This window comes from Ranitomeya imitator, chromosome 9, assembly GCF_032444005.1.
Source record: "Ranitomeya imitator isolate aRanImi1 chromosome 9, aRanImi1.pri, whole genome shotgun sequence".
In the NCBI taxonomy this organism is placed as follows: Eukaryota; Metazoa; Chordata; class Amphibia; order Anura; family Dendrobatidae; genus Ranitomeya; species Ranitomeya imitator.
The window spans coordinates 154,839,838-154,856,768 of NC_091290.1; the positions used below are offsets into that span (position 1 = coordinate 154,839,838).

Below are 16,931 nucleotides of genomic sequence, written 5' to 3' on the forward strand. Positions count from 1 at the left end.
AAGGTCGCGGCTTCTTTTTCCCCAGCTGTGCAGTTTGTGAAGCAGAAGCTCCCCGATCTCCTGCGCTCTTACGTGGACGTAGACGTAGGGGGAAGCCAAGAAGGTGGATTCCAAGACATCGCCATAGAGGTCCTGCACCTCCTCCTCTCCAATCTCCTTTTCGGCCAGAAGGGAGCCTTCGGGGTCGGACAGGAGCAGATTGTAGCTTTCCTCAAGACCCTCCGCAGAGGTACATTGTGAGCAGGGATGGGCTGCGGGTGTCCCCTCCACACCCCTCAGTCCCGTCTCCTCTGGGGATGGGCTGCCGGCGCCCCTCTGTATAGTCTCTGCGGGGGGTGGGCTGCGGGCGGCTCCCTTTGTAGAGTCTCCGTGGGGGATGGGCTGCGTGCACTCTTATCGGTACAGTCTCTGCGGGCGTCCCCCCTCGGTACACCTGCTGTCTTTAGGGGGGCCGCACATGCACCGTGGCGCTTCATGGCCGCTTGTCAGCGTCGCTCGTCCCCCGCAGCGTGGTGCATTGTTCCCTTATTGGTTCCCTGTCTTTGGGGCAGATTTCCCCCAGGAGCGCTGTCCGGTGGTGCTTGCACCACTCCTCTACCCTGAAAAACGGGACATCCTGATGGACCGGATTCTTTCTGACTCTGGGGGAATCACGAAGACCATGATGGACAGTTCCCTGGCAGACTTCATGCAGGAGGTGGGCTACAGCTTCTGTGCCAGGTTAGTGTGGTGGAGGTGGCTGCCGCCAGCTGTGGACGTGGCTGATGCCGGGTGGGCAGTGTGGGGCATGGTCCACTGGTGATGGCGCCGCACTCTCTTTCAGTGTGGAGGAATGCCGCAATATCATCGTTCAGTTTGGTGTCCGGGAGGTGACTGCTGCACAGGTGGCCCGGGTGCTGGGGATGATGGCCCGGACACACTCGGGGTTGACAGACGGGATCTCCCTCCAGGTGGGTGCACGCTCCTGGTACGAGCAGCGTCGGTGTCTGAGCGGCGTCTGTGTCTGAGCCACGGCTCACGTGTCTTTCTTTTGCAGTCCATCACCTCTCCTGGCAGTGGGATCTGGAGCGACGGGAAAGACAAAAGCGACAGTGTGCAGGCCCACACCTGGAACGTGGAGGTCTTCATCGATGTGGTGAAGGAGCTGGTAGGTGCCCGGCTGGCAGAGGACATGCTGGCGGAGAACGGACCGCAGTCTATTCCATTCTTCCACACAAATTTTCTTTCTGCAGAATCCAAGCTTGAACTTCAAGGACGTTATCTACGAGCTGGATAATCCCGTGTTCCTGATTCGCGACAGCAAAAGCCTCCAGACGGTGGTGTACGGCATCCAGCGGGGTCTGGGCCTGGACGTGTTCCCTGCCGATCTGATCTACAGGGCCTGGAAGCACGCGGAGGGCCAGGTACTGGGGGTCTGCACTGTGGCCCCCGCCATTCTTCTCTCCATTACCGGACTACTAACCCTGCTCTCTCTCAGCTCTCCTTCATCCAGTACTCCCTGATGAACCCAGAAATCTTCTGCTTTGCGGATTACCCATGCCATGCGGTGGCCACGGACATCCTGAAGGCCCCACCTGAGGATGACAATCGTGAGATCGCCACTTGGTGAGACGGCGCAGCGGGGGCTTTGTTGGGGGTAGTAGTTGTGCTGGAGATGGCTGACTCTCTTTCTTGCTTAGGAAAAGTCTGGAGCTGATCGAGTCGCTGCTTCGGCTGGCGGAGGTGGGACTGTACGAGCAAGTGAAGCAGCTCTTCAGCTATCCCATCAAGCACTGTCCGGACATGCTAGTGCTGGCCCTGCTCCAGATCAACCCGTCCTGGAACACCCTGCGCCACGAGCTCATCTCCACCCTCATGCCCATATTCCTGGGCAACCACCCCAACTCGGCCATCATTCTGCACTATGCATGGCACGGTCAGGTGAGCGCAGCCTCGGACCCCCACATGGGATGTGGTGTTTGGGATAGGGGGTGTAAGAGCAGGCTGAAGGAAGCTGTGCCTAGCTTTACTCTGCTCGCCCCTTGCTAACGTGCTGTGGGCCCCAGAGGGGGCAGGCTATGGGACTGGGACCCTTTCAGCAGATCTACCATAGACGTGATAAGAGGCCTTCATGCTTTGGACCGCTCCATTCAGACAGGTTTGGGAGACTCTCAGCGTACATTATTTATTACTATAAATGTGATTAGGAGTGTACAATACAATAATCATGGACAATACAAGTCATAACTGGTACAGGAGGAGAGAGGACCCTGCCCGCTAGGGCTCACAATCTACAAGGGATGGGTGAGGATACAGGAGGAGAGAGGACCCTGCCCGCGAGGGCTCACAATCTACAAGGGATGGGTGAAGATACAGGAGGAGAGGATAGAGCTGGTCGTGCAGCGGTTTGGTCGATCGGTGGTTACTGCAGGTTGTAGGCTTGTTGGAAGAGGTGGGTCTTCAGGTTCTTTTTGAAGGTTTCGATGGTAGGTGAGAGTCTGATGTGTTGTGGTAGAGAACTCCAGAGTAGGGGGGAAGCACGAGAGAAATCTTGTATACGATTGTGGGAAGAGGAGATAAGAGGGGAGTAGAGAAGGAGATCTTGTGAGGATCGGAGGTTGCGTGTAGGTAAGTACCGGGAGACGAGGTCACAGATGTATGGAGGAGACAGATTGTGGATGGCTTTGTATGTCATGGTTAGGCTTCTATCCTGGAGTCTCTGGGTAATGGGGAGCCATTGAAGGGATTGACAGAGGGGAGAGGCTGGGGAATAGCGGGGGACAGGTGGATTAGTCGGGCAGCAGAGTTTAGAATAGATTGGAGGGGTGCGAGAGTGTTAGAGGGGAGGCCACAGAGAAGGAGGTTACAGTAGTCGCGGCGGGAGATGATGAGGGCATGGACTAGGGTTTTTGCAGATTCTGTACGGATCCATGAAATATTTTTGAGTTGAAGGCGGCAGGAAGTGGAAAGGGCTTGGATATGTGGTTTGAAGGAGAGATCAGCGTCAAGGATTACCCCGAGGCAGCGAGCTTGTGGGACTGGGGAGAGTGGGCAGCCGTTTACTGTAATGGATAGGTTCGTTGGGGGGGGTCACGTGAGATGGGGAAAAGATGATGAATTCTGTTTTGTCCATGTTAAGTTTGAGAAATCTAGCGGAGAAGAAGGATGAAATAGTGGACAGACATTGAGGGATTCTGGTTAGTAGGGTGGTAATATCTGGTCCAGAGATGTAGATCTGTGTGTCATCAGCGTAGAGATGATACTGAAAACCATGAGATTCTATGAGCTGTCCCAGGCAGAAGGTGTAAATGGAGAAGAGCAGGGGCCTACTAGGTGTGATGTGCGGGGTAGACTAAGCTTGATATTCTGCATGTTGCCGGCCGGGATGCCCCTTCTCCTGTCAGCTATCACAGACCAGGCTTCCAGTTTAACCCCCTGTGCTCCTTACAGGGCCAGTCTCCCTCCATCCGGCAGTTGATCATGCACGCCATGGCGGAGTGGTACATGCGCGGGGAGCAGTATGACCAGGCTCGGCTGTCTCGTATTCTTGATGTGGCCCAAGACTTAAAGGTGAGTGGTGCGGGTCCAGTTTGGAGCCCGTTACTGGTTTTTGGGTGTGGTAGCCTCCGGTTGTGGCCAGTAAAGGTGAGTGGTGCGGGTCCAGTCCAGAGCCTGTTACTAGTTCTTGGGTGTGGGGTGCGGTGGCCTCCGGCTGTGGCCAGTAACTGGTGGCTTGTGCTCTTGTCCAGGCCTTGTCGATGCTGCTGAACGCGACTCCATTTGCCTTTGTTATTGACCTTGCTGCACTCGCCTCCCGACGGGAATACCTCAAACTGGACAAATGGCTGACTGACAAGATCCGGGAGCACGGGGTAACGCTCGCTCTGGGGAACACTTGCTCTGGGTGGGTGTTTCTTGCGCGGTGACGCCAGGCTTTACTCTTATCCTCATTTTCAGGAGCCCTTCGTCCAGGCCTGCATGACCTTCCTCAAACGACGTTGTCCTTCCATTCTTGGCGGTATCGCTCCAGAGAAGGACCAGCCAAAAAGCTCCCAGCTTCCTCCAGAGACGCTGGCCACCATGCTGGCGTGCCTCCAGGCCTGTGCAGGGTATGTTCATGCCTGTATGCCCGGGGCTGTCACTGTGCGCAGCGGCTGTAACCTGTCCTCTTACAGGAGCGTGTCCCAGGAGCTGTCCGAGACCATTCTTACTATGGTTGCCAACTGCAGTAATGTGGTGAACAAGGCTCGTCAGCCGCCCCCCGGGGTCATGCCCAAAGGTCGTCCCCCCAGCACCAGCAGCCTGGACGCCATTTCTCCGGTCCAGGTAACCTGCCACTGTCACCCTTGTATGTGTGACCCGGTGGGGTGTGTGACCCGTGTGTGTGTGCGCGACTTGGCGGGTTGTGACGCTTGCTCTGGCTCACTGCGGTTCTTTTTCATTAGATTGACCCTCTGGCTGCGATGGCGTCCCTCAGCATTGGGGGTCCTGCTGCTCCTCACACACAGAGTTTGCCCGCTTTCCCCCCAAACTTGGGCTCTGCCTTTAGTACCCCACAGTCACCAGCAAAGGCATTTCCACCCCTGACTACACCGAATCCATCCACGGCGTTCAGTGGCCTCGGAGGTCTGTCCTCTCAGCTACCAGGTACAATGCCGTCCATCCCCCCCCCCATACCTCAGGCAGCGGCTGTCGTGGGGTCTTGGCTGGTAATGATGCTGTCTCCTCAGGTGGGCTCGGCACCGCCAGCCTCTCTGGGATGGGCACTGGAGGTTTGGGGCTTCCTGCTGTGAGCAACGACCCGTTTGGCCAGAGAAAGCTAAGCACTTCTGGGCTCAGTCAGCCGACGTTCCAGCAGAGTAAGTTGTGTCCTCTGGTCGGTCCGTGGTGGTCCGCCCATGACGCGGTAATGGCTGCTCACCTCTTGTCCTCTGCAGCGGATCTGTCTCAGGTGTGGCCAGAGGCGAACCAGCACTTTACGAAAGAGATCGACGATGAGGCCAATAGCTACTTCCAGCGGATCTACAACCAGCCGCCGCACCCCACCATGTCTGTGGACGAGGTTGGTCTCCGGGGGCGGCCGGGCCGGCGGCTTCCACTTCTAGGTGCTCCGTACTCATCTTGTCGTGTTCGGTTCTTCCAGGTCCTGGAAATGCTGCAGAGGTTCAAGGATTCCAACATCAAGCGGGAGCGTGAAGTCTTCAACTGCATGCTCCGAAATCTTTTTGAGGAGTATCGCTTCTTCCCCCAGTACCCAGACAAGGAGCTGCACATCACCGCCTGCCTGTTTGGTGGCATCATCGAGAAGGGACTTGTCACGTACATGGCGCTGGGGCTGGCTCTGCGTTACGTCCTGGAGGCGCTCCGCAAACCTTATGGATCCAAAATGTATTTCTTTGGCATCGCTGCACTAGATAGGTTCAAAAACAGGCAAGTTGGTGACATCCATAGTGGTCCTGGGGGCATAAAAAACTGCTGCAGCGCCTCTTGTCTCAGAATGTAGCATACCTCTACCTTGTGGACTAGTGTTGTGCTGGCTGACACTTGTAGTGCTGCTGATTTCTGATAGTCTGAGGATTGCTGTGGATAGGCACAAGGCTACTGTTACTGCTCGGTTGGGGCCGCCGGTCACAGATGGGTTGTATGGCCTTTATAGATAATCAATTCAATGTGTCCAGGCTGGAGGCGGCCATGACATCTCGGTAGAGAGTAACAGGCCAGTGTGTAAAAGCCATTCAATATGTCTGATGCACAGCAGGCGCCGTGTCCTCGCCGTGTGGTCGGGAGCAGACGCCGTGTCCTTGCTGTATTGCCGGTGGCCTTTATCTCCCCTCATCCTCATTGTATCGCCGTGTGGCTGGCACCGTGCTTTCCTCACCATGCAGTAGGATCCGTGTCCTCGTGTACGTCATATTGGCCTCTTGCTTTTTTGCAGATTAAAAGACTACCCGCAGTATTGTCAGCACTTGGCTTCAATCAGTCACTTTATCCAGTTCCCTCATCACCTGCAGGAGGTTTGTGTACTTTGCAATGTGCCTGCCCTGCCAGCGCCTGCCCCGCCCCCTAACGTTGCCCTCCTTTTCCTCAGTACATAGAGTACGGCCAGCAGTCCCGGGATCCTCCAGTGAAGATGCAGGGTTCGATCACCACTCCTGGAAGCATTGCACTTTCCCAGGCCCAGGCACAAGCTCAGGCCCAGGTGCCAGCCAAAGCTCCTCTTCCCGGTCCGGTGAGCACGAACGCCGTCACCACCTCTACCACTACCACGTCAGCCAAAACCATCACCATCACCAGACCCACTGGGGTCAGCTTTAAGAAGGATGTGCCGGTAAGGGTAAGGCTTCTCGTACGTGTGGTAAAGGGTGTGCATCTGTCTCTAAACTGCTGTTCTCCGTCCAGCCGTCCATCAACACCACCAACATAGACACGCTGCTGGTGGCCACCGACCAGACGGAGAGGATCGTGGAGCCACCGGAGAACGTACAAGAGAAGATCGCCTTCATCTTCAATAACCTGTCCCAGTCCAACATGACGCAGAAGGTGAGCGCTCAGAGGGGCTGTGGGGACACGATGGCTCGGGCGTCTCTGGACACAAGCCGGGGAGGTCTTTTCATGGCTGTATAGAGCCTGATCGGTCAGCTTCTCTCTGCCTTAAAGGGGCGTTCCATCATGGGAGGTTTGTGTTGTATCCTGTGGCTAGTGAGCACTGTATGAGGGTTGATCATTTGACTCTGCTCGGTCTCCAGTGGCCATTTGTGGTGTTCCCACTAATCGGGCGTTCCCACTAATCTGCTATGTGACAGGTGGAAGAGCTGAAGGAGACGGTGAAGGATGAGTTCATGCCGTGGGTTTCTCAGTATTTGGTGATGAAGAGGGTCAGCATCGAACTGAACTTTCACAGCTTGTACTCCAACTTCTTGGACTCTCTGAAAAATCTGGAGTTCAATAAGATGGTTCTCGTGGAGACTTACAGGAACATCAAGGTGAGGATGTTGCCCTGCCGTGGCCGTGTGGTGCGGTGTCTGTGTGCCGCCAGTGGCTGATTGTGCATGTCCCCGCCAGGTGCTGCTGACGTCTGACAAAGCTGCTGCTAACTTCTCTGACCGCTCGCTGCTGAAGAACCTGGGCCACTGGCTGGGAATGATCACACTGGCGAAGAACAAGCCCATCCTGCACACAGTGAGTAGTCGGCCGTGCGCTCTTGGCCTCTGCTTGCCTCGGTCACGTCTCAGTCTCTTCTTCCCGCAGGACCTGGATGTGAAGTCCTTGTTGCTGGAGGCCTATGTGAAGGGGCAGCAGGAGCTTCTCTACGTGGTGCCTTTTGTTGCCAAAGTGTTGGAGTCTAGCATCAGGAGTGTGGTGCGTGCCGCCCGTGCACAACGTGTATAGATTGCCCCTGTTTTATGCGTTCCTTTGGCTTGCTCACTGTTTTGGTTGCTTACAGGTTTTCCGGCCTCCGAATCCATGGACTATGGCGATCATGAATGTCCTTGCGGAGCTTCATCAGGAGCATGACCTGAAGGTGAGTTGTAGCCTGCGGCCACCGTGAGACGACAACCATGAGAAGACGTCTCTCGGCTCGACCTTCTCTAACGCTGCCATCTTGTCAGCTGAACCTCAAGTTCGAGATTGAAGTTCTGTGTAAGAACCTGGCCATAGACATCAACGACCTGAAGCCTGGCAGCCTCCTGAAGGACAAGGATCGCCTGAAATCTCTGGATGAGCAACTCTCTGCGCCCAAGAAAGACGTAAAGCTGCCAGAGGAGCTGCCACCCATCACCAACGCCAATGAGTATGCCATCCGCACAGCGGGCAAACTCTGGGCCTCGGTGGAGAAGCAGGAGTCTGACGCCGTCTTCACGGGTAGGGTTGGCAGCTGCTTTCCTCCTCGTCTTCTGTATGAACCTGCTCTAACATCATCTTGTCATTTAGCAACGGCCACAGCGCCCCCACCCAGTGCCACCTGCACGGCCACGGCTCCCCCGCAGCCGCAGTACAGCTACCACGACATCCATGTCTACTCTCTGGCGGGCCTTGCTCCACACATCACTCTTAATCCCACGGTAGGTGCCTGCTGCGGGAGGCCCGGCGTCTCTGCTCTTTTTACGGTCCCCCACTTATGTGTTTTTTGCCCCCCAGATCCCACTCTTCCAGGCGCATCCTCAGCTCAAGCAGTGTGTGCGCCAGGCGATCGAGCGCGCGGTGCAGGAGCTGGTGCACCCCGTGGTTGACAGGTCCATCAAGATCGCAATGACCACGTGCGAGCAGATTGTGCGGAAGGATTTTGCTCTGGATTCTGAGGAGTCGCGGATGAGAGTGGCCGCTCATCACATGATGCGTAACCTGACCGCTGGCATGGCCATGATCACCTGCCGGGAGCCGCTGCTGATGAGCATTGCCACCAACCTCAAGAACAGCTTTGCCACCGCCATGCGGGTATGACCTGTCGGTAGGTGCTGTGGTCTCACGCGGTGGTCTGCGGCTCATTAATAAGCAGCGCCTTCTTCTGCAGGCCGCCTCCCCCCAGCAGCGGGAGATGATGGAGCAGGCGGCTGCGCAGCTCGCCCAGGATAACTGTGAGCTGGCCTGCTGCTTCATCCAGAAGACGGCGGTGGAGAAGGCCGGGCCCGAGATGGACAAGAGACTCGCCACAGTAGGTTGCCAACAGCATGGGATCAATGGGGTCTAATGTGGCAGGTGGACTTAGGAGGAGAAATTTCTGGTTCCCAGGTCCAGCAATGGAGGAGAATCTGTGGAGGAGGGTGTATTCATGTTATCTGCTGCTCCTCTTGGGGCGGGGCCATGTGGCTGCTCTGCGGGGGCGGGACCACGTGTATCCTTTTCGTGGTTTGCAGCAGGTTCTTTTGGTGTGGGTGCAGTGCAGTCTCGCAATAGCTGCAGCGGAGGCGACTCCTCCCTTGGAGGGGACGTGACACTTTGCTGGAGGAGGGCATGTGTGTGTGGGGGGGGATGTGATGCCTCGCTGTGTCTGGGGGAGATGTGACGCCTCGCTGTGTTTGTGGGAGATGTGACGCCTCGCTGTGTCTGGGGGGGATATGATGCCTCGCTGTGTGTGGGTGGGGAGACCTACCCCATGTGACTTATGGCCTGTGTGTGGGGGAGATGTGACGCCTCGCTGTGTTTGTGGGAGATGTGACGCCTCGCTGTGTCTGGGGGGGATATGATGCCTCACTGTGTGTGGGTGGGGAGACCTGCCCCTTGTGACTTATGGCCTGTGGGGGGGTGGGGGGTTGGGCGATGTGACTCCTCATTGTGTGTGAGATGTGACTCCTCGGTGTGTGGGTGGGGAGTCCTGCCCCTTGTGACTTATGGCCTGTGTAGGGGGGATGTGACTCCTCGGTGTGTGGGTGGTGAGTCCTGCCCCTTGTGACTTATGGCCTGTGGGGGGGCGATGTGACTCCTCATTGTGTGTGTGGGGGAGATGTGACTCCTCGGTGTGTGGGTGGGGAGTCCTGCCCCTTGTGACTTATGGCCTGTGTAGGGGGGATGTGACTCCTCGGTGTGTGGGTGGGGGAGATGTGATGCCTTGCTGTGTGGGTGGGGAGACCTGCCCTTTGTGACTTACGGCCTCGGTGTCTCACTGCACAGGAGTTTGAGCTGAGGAAGCACGCCCGACAGGAGGGCCGCCGCTACTGTGATCCCGTTGTGCTGACGTACCAGGCAGAGCGCATGCCGGAACAGATTCGATTGAAGGTAAGGTCCACAGCGCAGGGGAGAGGCGGGTAGTAAACCCGGGGTACTGCCATGGGCACGGTCACATGGGCCGTCATGATAAATGTGCTGTGTTACCGCTGTGACCCCTGTCCCCCCCCCCCCCTCCCCCCACAGGTCGGAGGTGTGGACCCCAAGCAGCTGGCTGTGTATGAGGAGTTTGCACGCAACGTTCCGGGTTTCCTGCCCACTAATGATCTCACCCAGCCCACAGGCTTCTTGGCTCAGCCCATGAAGGTAATGGTGACCGTGATGCGGCCCCCCCTGGTCTTCATGTAGTTTTGGGGTCACCATTAAATGTCCATCTTTGCAGCAACAAGCTTGGGCCACCGATGACGTCGCTCAGATTTATGATAAGTGCATAACTGAACTGGAGCAGCATCTGCACGCTGTACCCCCCGCTCTGGCCATGAACCCCCAGGCCCAGGCTCTGCGCAGCTTACTGGAGGCTGTGGCACTTGCTAGAAATTCTAGAGATGCCATTGCTGCGTTAGGTCTGCTGCAGAAGGTAAGACCCCCAATCAGTCATCGCGCACAAACACCTGTTGACCTCAACAGTCTGCCACCCCCTCATCTGATCACTTTCTGCCCAGGCCGTGGAGGGGCTCCTGGATGCCACCAGTGGAGCCGATGCTGACCTCCTCCTCCGATACCGGGAGTGCCACCTCCTTGTCCTGAAGGCTCTGCAGGATGGCCGGGCATATGGCTCCCCCTGGTGTAATAAGCAGATCACTAGGTAAGCGGGGGATGTTGGGCGGAGGGAGAGGGGTTCCGGTACCAGAGTGTCCGAATCACGACTGTCTTTGTTGCAGGTGTCTGATCGAGTGCCGGGATGAGTACAAGTACAACGTGGAGGCCGTGGAGCTGCTGATCCGCAACCACCTGGTGAACATGCAGCAGTACGATGTCCACCTGGCGCAGGTATGCGCAGCGCCGTGCGGCTCTCGGTCTTCTTGTTCTCCTGGTGAACCTTCTGTTCTTTGTGCAGTCCATGGAGAACGGGCTGAACTACATGGCCGTGGCCTTTGCCATGCAGCTGGTGAAGATCCTGCTGGTGGACGAGCGCAGCGTGAGCCACGTGACCGAGGCAGAGTTTTTCCACACCATAGAGACTCTGATGCGCATCAATGCCCACTCCAGAGGCAACGCTCCTGAGGGGTGAGTACTGCGGCGGGGCCGCTCCGGAGGGGCGAGGACTGCGGCGGGGCCGCTCCGGAGGGGCGAGGACTGCGGCGGGGCCGCTCCGGAGGGGCGAGGACTGCGGCGGGGCCGCTCCGGAGGGGCGAGGACTGCGGCGGGGCCGCTCCGGAGGGGCGAGGACTGCGGCGGGGCCGCTCCGGAGGGGCGAGGACTGCGGCGGGGCCGCTCCGGAGGGGCGAGGACTGCGGCGGGGCCGCTCCGGAGGGGCGAGGACTGCGGCGGGGCCGCTCCGGAGGGGCGAGGACTGCGGCGGGGCCACTTCGTTGGGGTGACCCCAGGCTTCTGCGGTGGTATTTAAGGCTCTGCCTGCCTTCTCTCAGGCTCCCACAGCTCATGGATGTTTTGCGCTCTAACTTTGAGGCGATGATTGAGCGGGCGCAGGGAGGACCCAACTTCATGATGCACTCTGGCATCTCGCAAGCTTCGGAGTACGATGATCCTCCCGGGCTGAGGGAGAAGGCGGAGTACCTGCTGAGAGAGTGGGTGAACCTGTACCACTCGGCAGCCGCCGGGCGAGACAGCACCAAGGCCTTCTCTGCCTTTGTGGGTCAGGTGAGTGTGGGGACCGGCCAGTGCTTGGAATGGATGAGTGTGGTCTGTGGTGACTTGGGGTCTGTGGTGACACGGGGTCTCCCCTCAGATGCATCAGCAAGGGATCCTGAAGACAGACGATCTGATCACTCGCTTCTTCCGGCTGTGCACAGAGATGTGTGTGGAGATCAGTTACAGGGCGCAGGCCGAGCAGCAGCACAACCCTGCCGCCAATCCCACCATGATCCGCGCTAAGTGCTACCACAACCTGGACGCCTTCGTGAGGCTGATCGCGCTGCTGGTCAAGCATTCTGGAGAGGCCACCAACACTGTGACCAAGATTAACCTTCTGAATAAGGTGGGTGTGTGGCTGCCATGTGCTGGACTGCGTTGTGGATCACCTCAATAACTTCTGGTGTTCTGCAGGTCCTGGGCATTGTTGTGGGGGTCCTGCTCCAGGACCACGAGGTGAGGCAGAGTGAGTTCCAGCAGTTGCCGTATCATCGGATCTTCATTATGCTGTTGCTGGAGCTGAACGCCCCGGAGCACGTGCTGGAGACAATCAACTTCCAGACCCTGACAGCTTTTTGGTAAGTGTCTGCTGCTGGAGCGACCGCAGGGTCTTCACCCCCTCCCCGACCTGACCTTTTCCTGCTCGTCTCCAGCAATACCTTTCACATCCTCCGGCCGACCAAGGCTGCGGGCTTCGTCTACGCCTGGCTGGAGCTGATTTCCCATCGGATCTTCATTGCACGGATGCTGGCGCACACCCCGCAGCAAAAGGTGAGTACCGTCTCTAGATGGGCCCCGGGTCGCCCTGTGCCGTCGTCGCCCTGTGCCGTCACCATTTTCCTTTGTCGGCAGGGGTGGCCCATGTATGCTCAGCTGCTGATCGACCTCTTCAAGTATCTGGCTCCATTCCTCCGAAATGTGGAACTCACCAAACCTATGCAAATCCTCTATAAGGTGAGTAGTGGTCCACAGGTGGCTGCGGGAGCCGGTGATCGGGGCTGATGTGGACTCTTGCTGTCTTTAGGGTACTCTGCGAGTGCTGCTGGTGCTGCTGCATGACTTCCCCGAGTTCCTCTGTGACTATCACTACGGCTTCTGTGACGTCATCCCCCCCAACTGCATCCAGCTGAGGAATCTCATCCTGAGTGCCTTCCCGCGAAACATGAGGCTTCCGGACCCCTTCACTCCCAACCTGAAGGTACCGGCGCTGCTGTACCCCCCCTGTGAGCGATGTCGTCATGTCTACCCTGCGAGCAGAGCCTTCGTGTCCCCCCTTCCACCCTGCGAGCAGCGTCGTGGTTTCCACCCTGCGTGCAGCGCCGTCGTGTCCCCCCATCCACCCTGCAAGTTGCGTCATCGTGTTCTCCCTTTTACCTTGCGAGCAGCGCCATCTTGTCCCCCCATCCACTCTGCAAGTTGGGCCATCGTGTCCTCCCTTCCACCCTGCACGCAGCGCCATCGTGTCCTCCCTTCCACCCTGCGAGTAGCGTCATCGTGTCCTCCCTTCCACCTTGCGAGTAGCGTCATCGTGTCCTCCCTTCCACCCTGCGAGTAGCGTCATCGTGTCCTCCCTTCCACCCTGCCAGTAGCGTCATCGTGTCCTCCCTTCCACCCTGCGAGCAGCGTCATCGTGTCCTCCCTTCCACCCTGCGAGCAGTGCCATCGTGTCCTCCCTTCCACCCTGCGAGCAGCGTCATCGTGTCCTCCCTTCCACCCTGCGAGCAGCGCCATCTTGTCCCCCCATCCACTATGCAAGTTGCGTCATCGTGTCCTCCCTTCCACTCTGCAAGTTGCGTCATCGTGTCCTCCCTTCCACCCTGCGAGCAGCGTCATCGTGTCCTCCCTTCCACTCTGCGAGCAGCGTCATCGTGTCCTCCCTTCCACCCTGAGAGCAGCGCCATCTTGTCCCCCCATCCACTCTGCAAGTTGCGTCATCGTGTCCTCCCTTCCACCCTGCGAGCAGCGTCATCGTGTCCTCCCTTCCACTCTGCGAGCAGCGTCATCGTGTCCTCCCTTCCACCCTGAGAGCAGCGCCATCTTGTCCCTCCATCCACTCTGCAAGTTGCGTCATCGTGTCTCCCCTTCCACCCTGCGAGCAGCGTCATCGTGTCCTCCCTTCCACTCTGCGAGCAGCGTCATCGTGTCCTCCCTTCCACCCTGAGAGCAGCGCCATCTTGTCCCCCCATCCACTCTGCAAGTTGCGTCATCGTGTCTCCCCTTCCACCCTGCACGCAGCGCCGTCGTGTCCCTCCCTTCCACCCTGGGCACAGCTCCGGCACTGGGTGACCCCAGCTTTCCTCCTGCAGGTGGACATGCTGAGTGAGATCAACATCGCCCCCCGAATCCTCACCAACTTCACTGGAGTGATGCCCCCACAATTCAAGAAGGACCTGGACTCTTACTTGAAGACCCGGTCGCCCGTCACCTTCCTGTCCGAGCTCCGCAGCAATCTGCAGGTCCGTGTCCCCAGGCCCGATGGGAAAGGAACGGGAGGCCAGCATTAACCCCTTCTCTTCCACTGCAGGTCTCAAACGAGCCTGGGAACAGATACAGCATCCAGCTGATCAACGCGCTGGTCCTTTATGTGGGGACTCAGGCCATCGCCCACATCCACAACAAAGGCAGCACGCCCTCCATGAGCACCATCACACACTCCGCCCACATGGACATCTTCCAGAACCTGGCTGTGGACTTGGATACTGAAGGTGGGTTCTCTGAAGCTGCGCTCGCTCTGGTCCCGCTGCTCCCACTGTGAACATTATTTGTCCGGAGCTGTGCTCGCTCTACTCTCGCTGCTCACGCTGACCGTTTGGTTCTGCAGAGCTGCTCTCACTCGGGTCTCGATGCACACGCTGACCGTTGGTTCTCTGGAGCTGCGCTCGCTCTACTCTTGCTGCTCACGCTGACCGTTGGTTCTCTGTAGCTGCGCTCACTTGGGTCTCGCTGCTCACGATGACCGTTGGTTCTCTGGAGCTGCGCTCACTTGGGTCTCGCTGCTCACCCTGACCGTTGGTTCTCTGGAGCTGCGCTCACTCGGGTCTCGATGCACACGCTGACCATTGGTTCTCTGGAGCTGCGCTCACTCGGGTCTCGCTGCTCACATGGCCATTGGTTCTGCAGAGCTGCGCTCACTCGGGTCTCTCTGCTGACGCTGACTGTTGGTTCTCCGGAGCTGCGCTCTCCCTGGTCCCGCTGCTCACACTGACACTTTCTCCTCCGCAGGTCGCTACCTCTTCCTGAACGCTATTGCCAACCAGCTGCGCTATCCCAACAGCCACACGCACTACTTCAGCTGCACCATGCTGTACCTGTTTGCTGAGGCCAATACAGAGGCCATACAGGAGCAGATCACCCGGTGAGCACCCGCCTGTGGGAGGAGCCTTCCACATGCTCAGGAGTGGGAGTGGCCACTTATCTCCTGTTTCTTGCAGGGTCCTGCTAGAGCGACTGATCGTGAACAGACCTCACCCCTGGGGGCTCCTCATCACCTTCATCGAGCTGATTAAGAATCCTGCCTTCAAGTTCTGGAACCACGACTTTGTGCACTGTGCTCCAGAGATAGAGAAGTAAGTGCCCACTCTGTCCTGGCTGCTGCTGCCCAGCTTCCCCCCCCCCCCCCCCCCCTCTCCGTCCTGGCTGCCGGCCCCCCCTCCGTCCTGGCTGCCGGACCCTTCCCCCCCCCCTTCGTTCTTGCGGCCATGTCCCCCCCCCCCCCCCCCTTCCCCCTTGTCCTGGCCGCCGACCCCCTCTGCCCATACCTGAGTGTTGGTGGTCCGGGATGATGGTGTTTCTCTCGTTGGCAGGTTGTTCCAGTCGGTGGCGCAGTGCTGCATGGGGCAGAAGCAGGCGCAGCAGGTGATGGAGGGCACCGGTGCCAGCTAGATCCTTCTCCTCCATGGACTGAGCGCAGACGACCTCACAAGTCATGAAATGTGAAGAATCTGCAATGTTATCGCCCGATGCCCCGGTGTCTCATGGGAACTTTTGTTATTTGAATTTTTTTTTTTTTTGGCCAAACAAAGGATATTGTGAATACGGAAACGATTCTTATTTTTCTTGATTCCTGTAAATACAGAAAATGGAGTTTTGGGGTCAGAAGCGTCCCCCTCCTGGACGGCGGGCCCCTGTGTGTGGCGGGGTCGGCTCGCTGGCGCTTGTAAAGAGAGAAGCGGCACTATTTTCTGTGACTCGGGGTCTGGTTTGTATTTGGGGGCGCCGCCGGGCCGCGCTTTGTACAGAGCCCCCGGACCCATACGGGCCGTTTTGTAGAATTTTGACTGTTTTGTAACGTATTGGTCGGTGTTGTGTTTTGTAGCTTTCAGTTCTCACTTGTCTGTACGGACCTGTAGTTCCACATTAAAGTCATGACCTGCAGCGCGTGTGTCGTTCTCTGTGCCCCCCCCCCCTGCAACACAGTCGTCCCCTGCGACGTTGACACACACACACACACACACACACACACACACACACACACACACACACACACACACACACACACACACACACACACACACACACACCCGTCCTCCTTTGCGTGCCCCACACACACACCGTCGGCCTCTGCGCCACCCCCCACACACCATCGTCCTCTGCGCCGCTGCGTGCCCCACTCACCGTCATCCTCTCCGCTGACTCCCACACCTTCGTCCTCTGCGCCGCCCCCTGCACACACAGTCGTCCTCTGCGCCGCCCCCTGCACACACAGTCGTCCTCTGCGCCGCCCCCTGCACACACAGTCGTCCTCTGCGCCGCCCCCTGCACACACAGTCGTCCTCTGCGCCGCCCCCTGCACACAGTCGTCCTCTGCGCCGCCCCCTGCACACACAGTCGTCCTCTGCGCCGCCCCCTGCACACACAGTCGTCCTCTGCGCCGCCCCCTGCACACACAGTCGTCCTCTGCGCCGCCCCCTGCACACACAGTCGTCCTCTGCGCCGCCCCCTGCACACACAGTCGTCCTCTGCGCCGCCCCCTGCACACACAGTCGTCCTCTGCGCCGCCCCCTGCACACACAGTCGTCCTCTGCGCCGCCCCCTGCACACACAGTCGTCCTCTGCGCCGCCCCCTGCACACACAGTCGTCCTCTGCGCCGCCCCCTGCACACACAGTCGTCCTCTGCGCCGCCCCCTGCACACACAGTCGTCCTCTGCGCCGCCCCCTGCACACACAGTCGTCCTCTGCGCCGCCCCCTGCACACACAGTCGTCCTCTGCGCCGCCCCCTGCACACACAGTCGTCCTCTGCGCCGCCCCCTGCACACACAGTCGTCCTCTGCGCCGCCCCCTGCACACACAGTCGTCCTCTGCGCCGCCCCCTGCACACACAGTCGTCCTCTGCGCCGCCCCCTGCACACACAGTCGTCCTCTGCGCCGCCCCCTGCACACACAGTCGTCCTCTGCGCCGCCCCCTGCACACACAGTCGTCCTCTGCGCCGCCCCCTGCACACACAGTCGTCCTCTGCGCCGCCCCCTGCACACACA

General features: G+C 58.6%; 1 protein-coding gene across 3 annotated transcripts in view; it reads left to right on the forward strand.

The window, feature by feature from the left end:
- CNOT1 (CCR4-NOT transcription complex subunit 1) overlaps positions 1-15,828 on the forward strand; it is a 28,452-nt gene extending 12,624 nt beyond the window's left edge. For 2 of the 3 annotated variants that reach the window (XM_069739556.1, XM_069739555.1), the window contains 43 exons: positions 26-229; positions 552-720; positions 824-950; positions 1,037-1,147; positions 1,233-1,403; positions 1,478-1,605; positions 1,680-1,920; positions 3,430-3,549; positions 3,729-3,851; positions 3,937-4,088; positions 4,155-4,305; positions 4,425-4,626; positions 4,710-4,838; positions 4,917-5,041; positions 5,123-5,409; positions 5,915-5,993; positions 6,068-6,307; positions 6,379-6,519; positions 6,783-6,962; positions 7,042-7,158; positions 7,228-7,338; positions 7,424-7,501; positions 7,590-7,842; positions 7,912-8,042; positions 8,119-8,415; positions 8,492-8,632; positions 9,589-9,693; positions 9,829-9,948; positions 10,025-10,219; positions 10,305-10,447; positions 10,524-10,632; positions 10,700-10,869; positions 11,232-11,463; positions 11,552-11,800; positions 11,869-12,032; positions 12,108-12,225; positions 12,307-12,408; positions 12,479-12,652; positions 13,761-13,910; positions 13,979-14,159; positions 14,677-14,809; positions 14,886-15,020; positions 15,258-15,828. In XM_069739556.1, coding sequence (XP_069595657.1) covers positions 26-229; positions 552-720; positions 824-950; positions 1,037-1,147; positions 1,233-1,403; positions 1,478-1,605; positions 1,680-1,920; positions 3,430-3,549; positions 3,729-3,851; positions 3,937-4,088; positions 4,155-4,305; positions 4,425-4,626; positions 4,710-4,838; positions 4,917-5,041; positions 5,123-5,409; positions 5,915-5,993; positions 6,068-6,307; positions 6,379-6,519; positions 6,783-6,962; positions 7,042-7,158; positions 7,228-7,338; positions 7,424-7,501; positions 7,590-7,842; positions 7,912-8,042; positions 8,119-8,415; positions 8,492-8,632; positions 9,589-9,693; positions 9,829-9,948; positions 10,025-10,219; positions 10,305-10,447; positions 10,524-10,632; positions 10,700-10,869; positions 11,232-11,463; positions 11,552-11,800; positions 11,869-12,032; positions 12,108-12,225; positions 12,307-12,408; positions 12,479-12,652; positions 13,761-13,910; positions 13,979-14,159; positions 14,677-14,809; positions 14,886-15,020; positions 15,258-15,336 — 6,767 coding nt within the window. In that variant the 3' untranslated portion in view covers positions 15,337-15,828. Of the gene's footprint in view, positions 1-25; positions 230-551; positions 721-823; positions 951-1,036; positions 1,148-1,232; positions 1,404-1,477; positions 1,606-1,679; positions 1,921-3,429; positions 3,550-3,728; positions 3,852-3,936; positions 4,089-4,154; positions 4,306-4,424; positions 4,627-4,709; positions 5,042-5,122; positions 5,410-5,914; positions 5,994-6,067; positions 6,308-6,378; positions 6,520-6,782; positions 6,963-7,041; positions 7,159-7,227; positions 7,339-7,423; positions 7,502-7,589; positions 7,843-7,911; positions 8,043-8,118; positions 8,416-8,491; positions 8,633-9,588; positions 9,694-9,828; positions 9,949-10,024; positions 10,220-10,304; positions 10,448-10,523; positions 10,633-10,699; positions 10,870-11,231; positions 11,464-11,551; positions 11,801-11,868; positions 12,033-12,107; positions 12,226-12,306; positions 12,409-12,478; positions 12,653-13,760; positions 13,911-13,978; positions 14,160-14,676; positions 14,810-14,885; positions 15,021-15,257 lie in introns of all 3 variants that reach the window. The other variant, XM_069739553.1, reaches the window with a different exon arrangement.
- Positions 15,829-16,931: the final 1,103 nt, after the last annotated feature.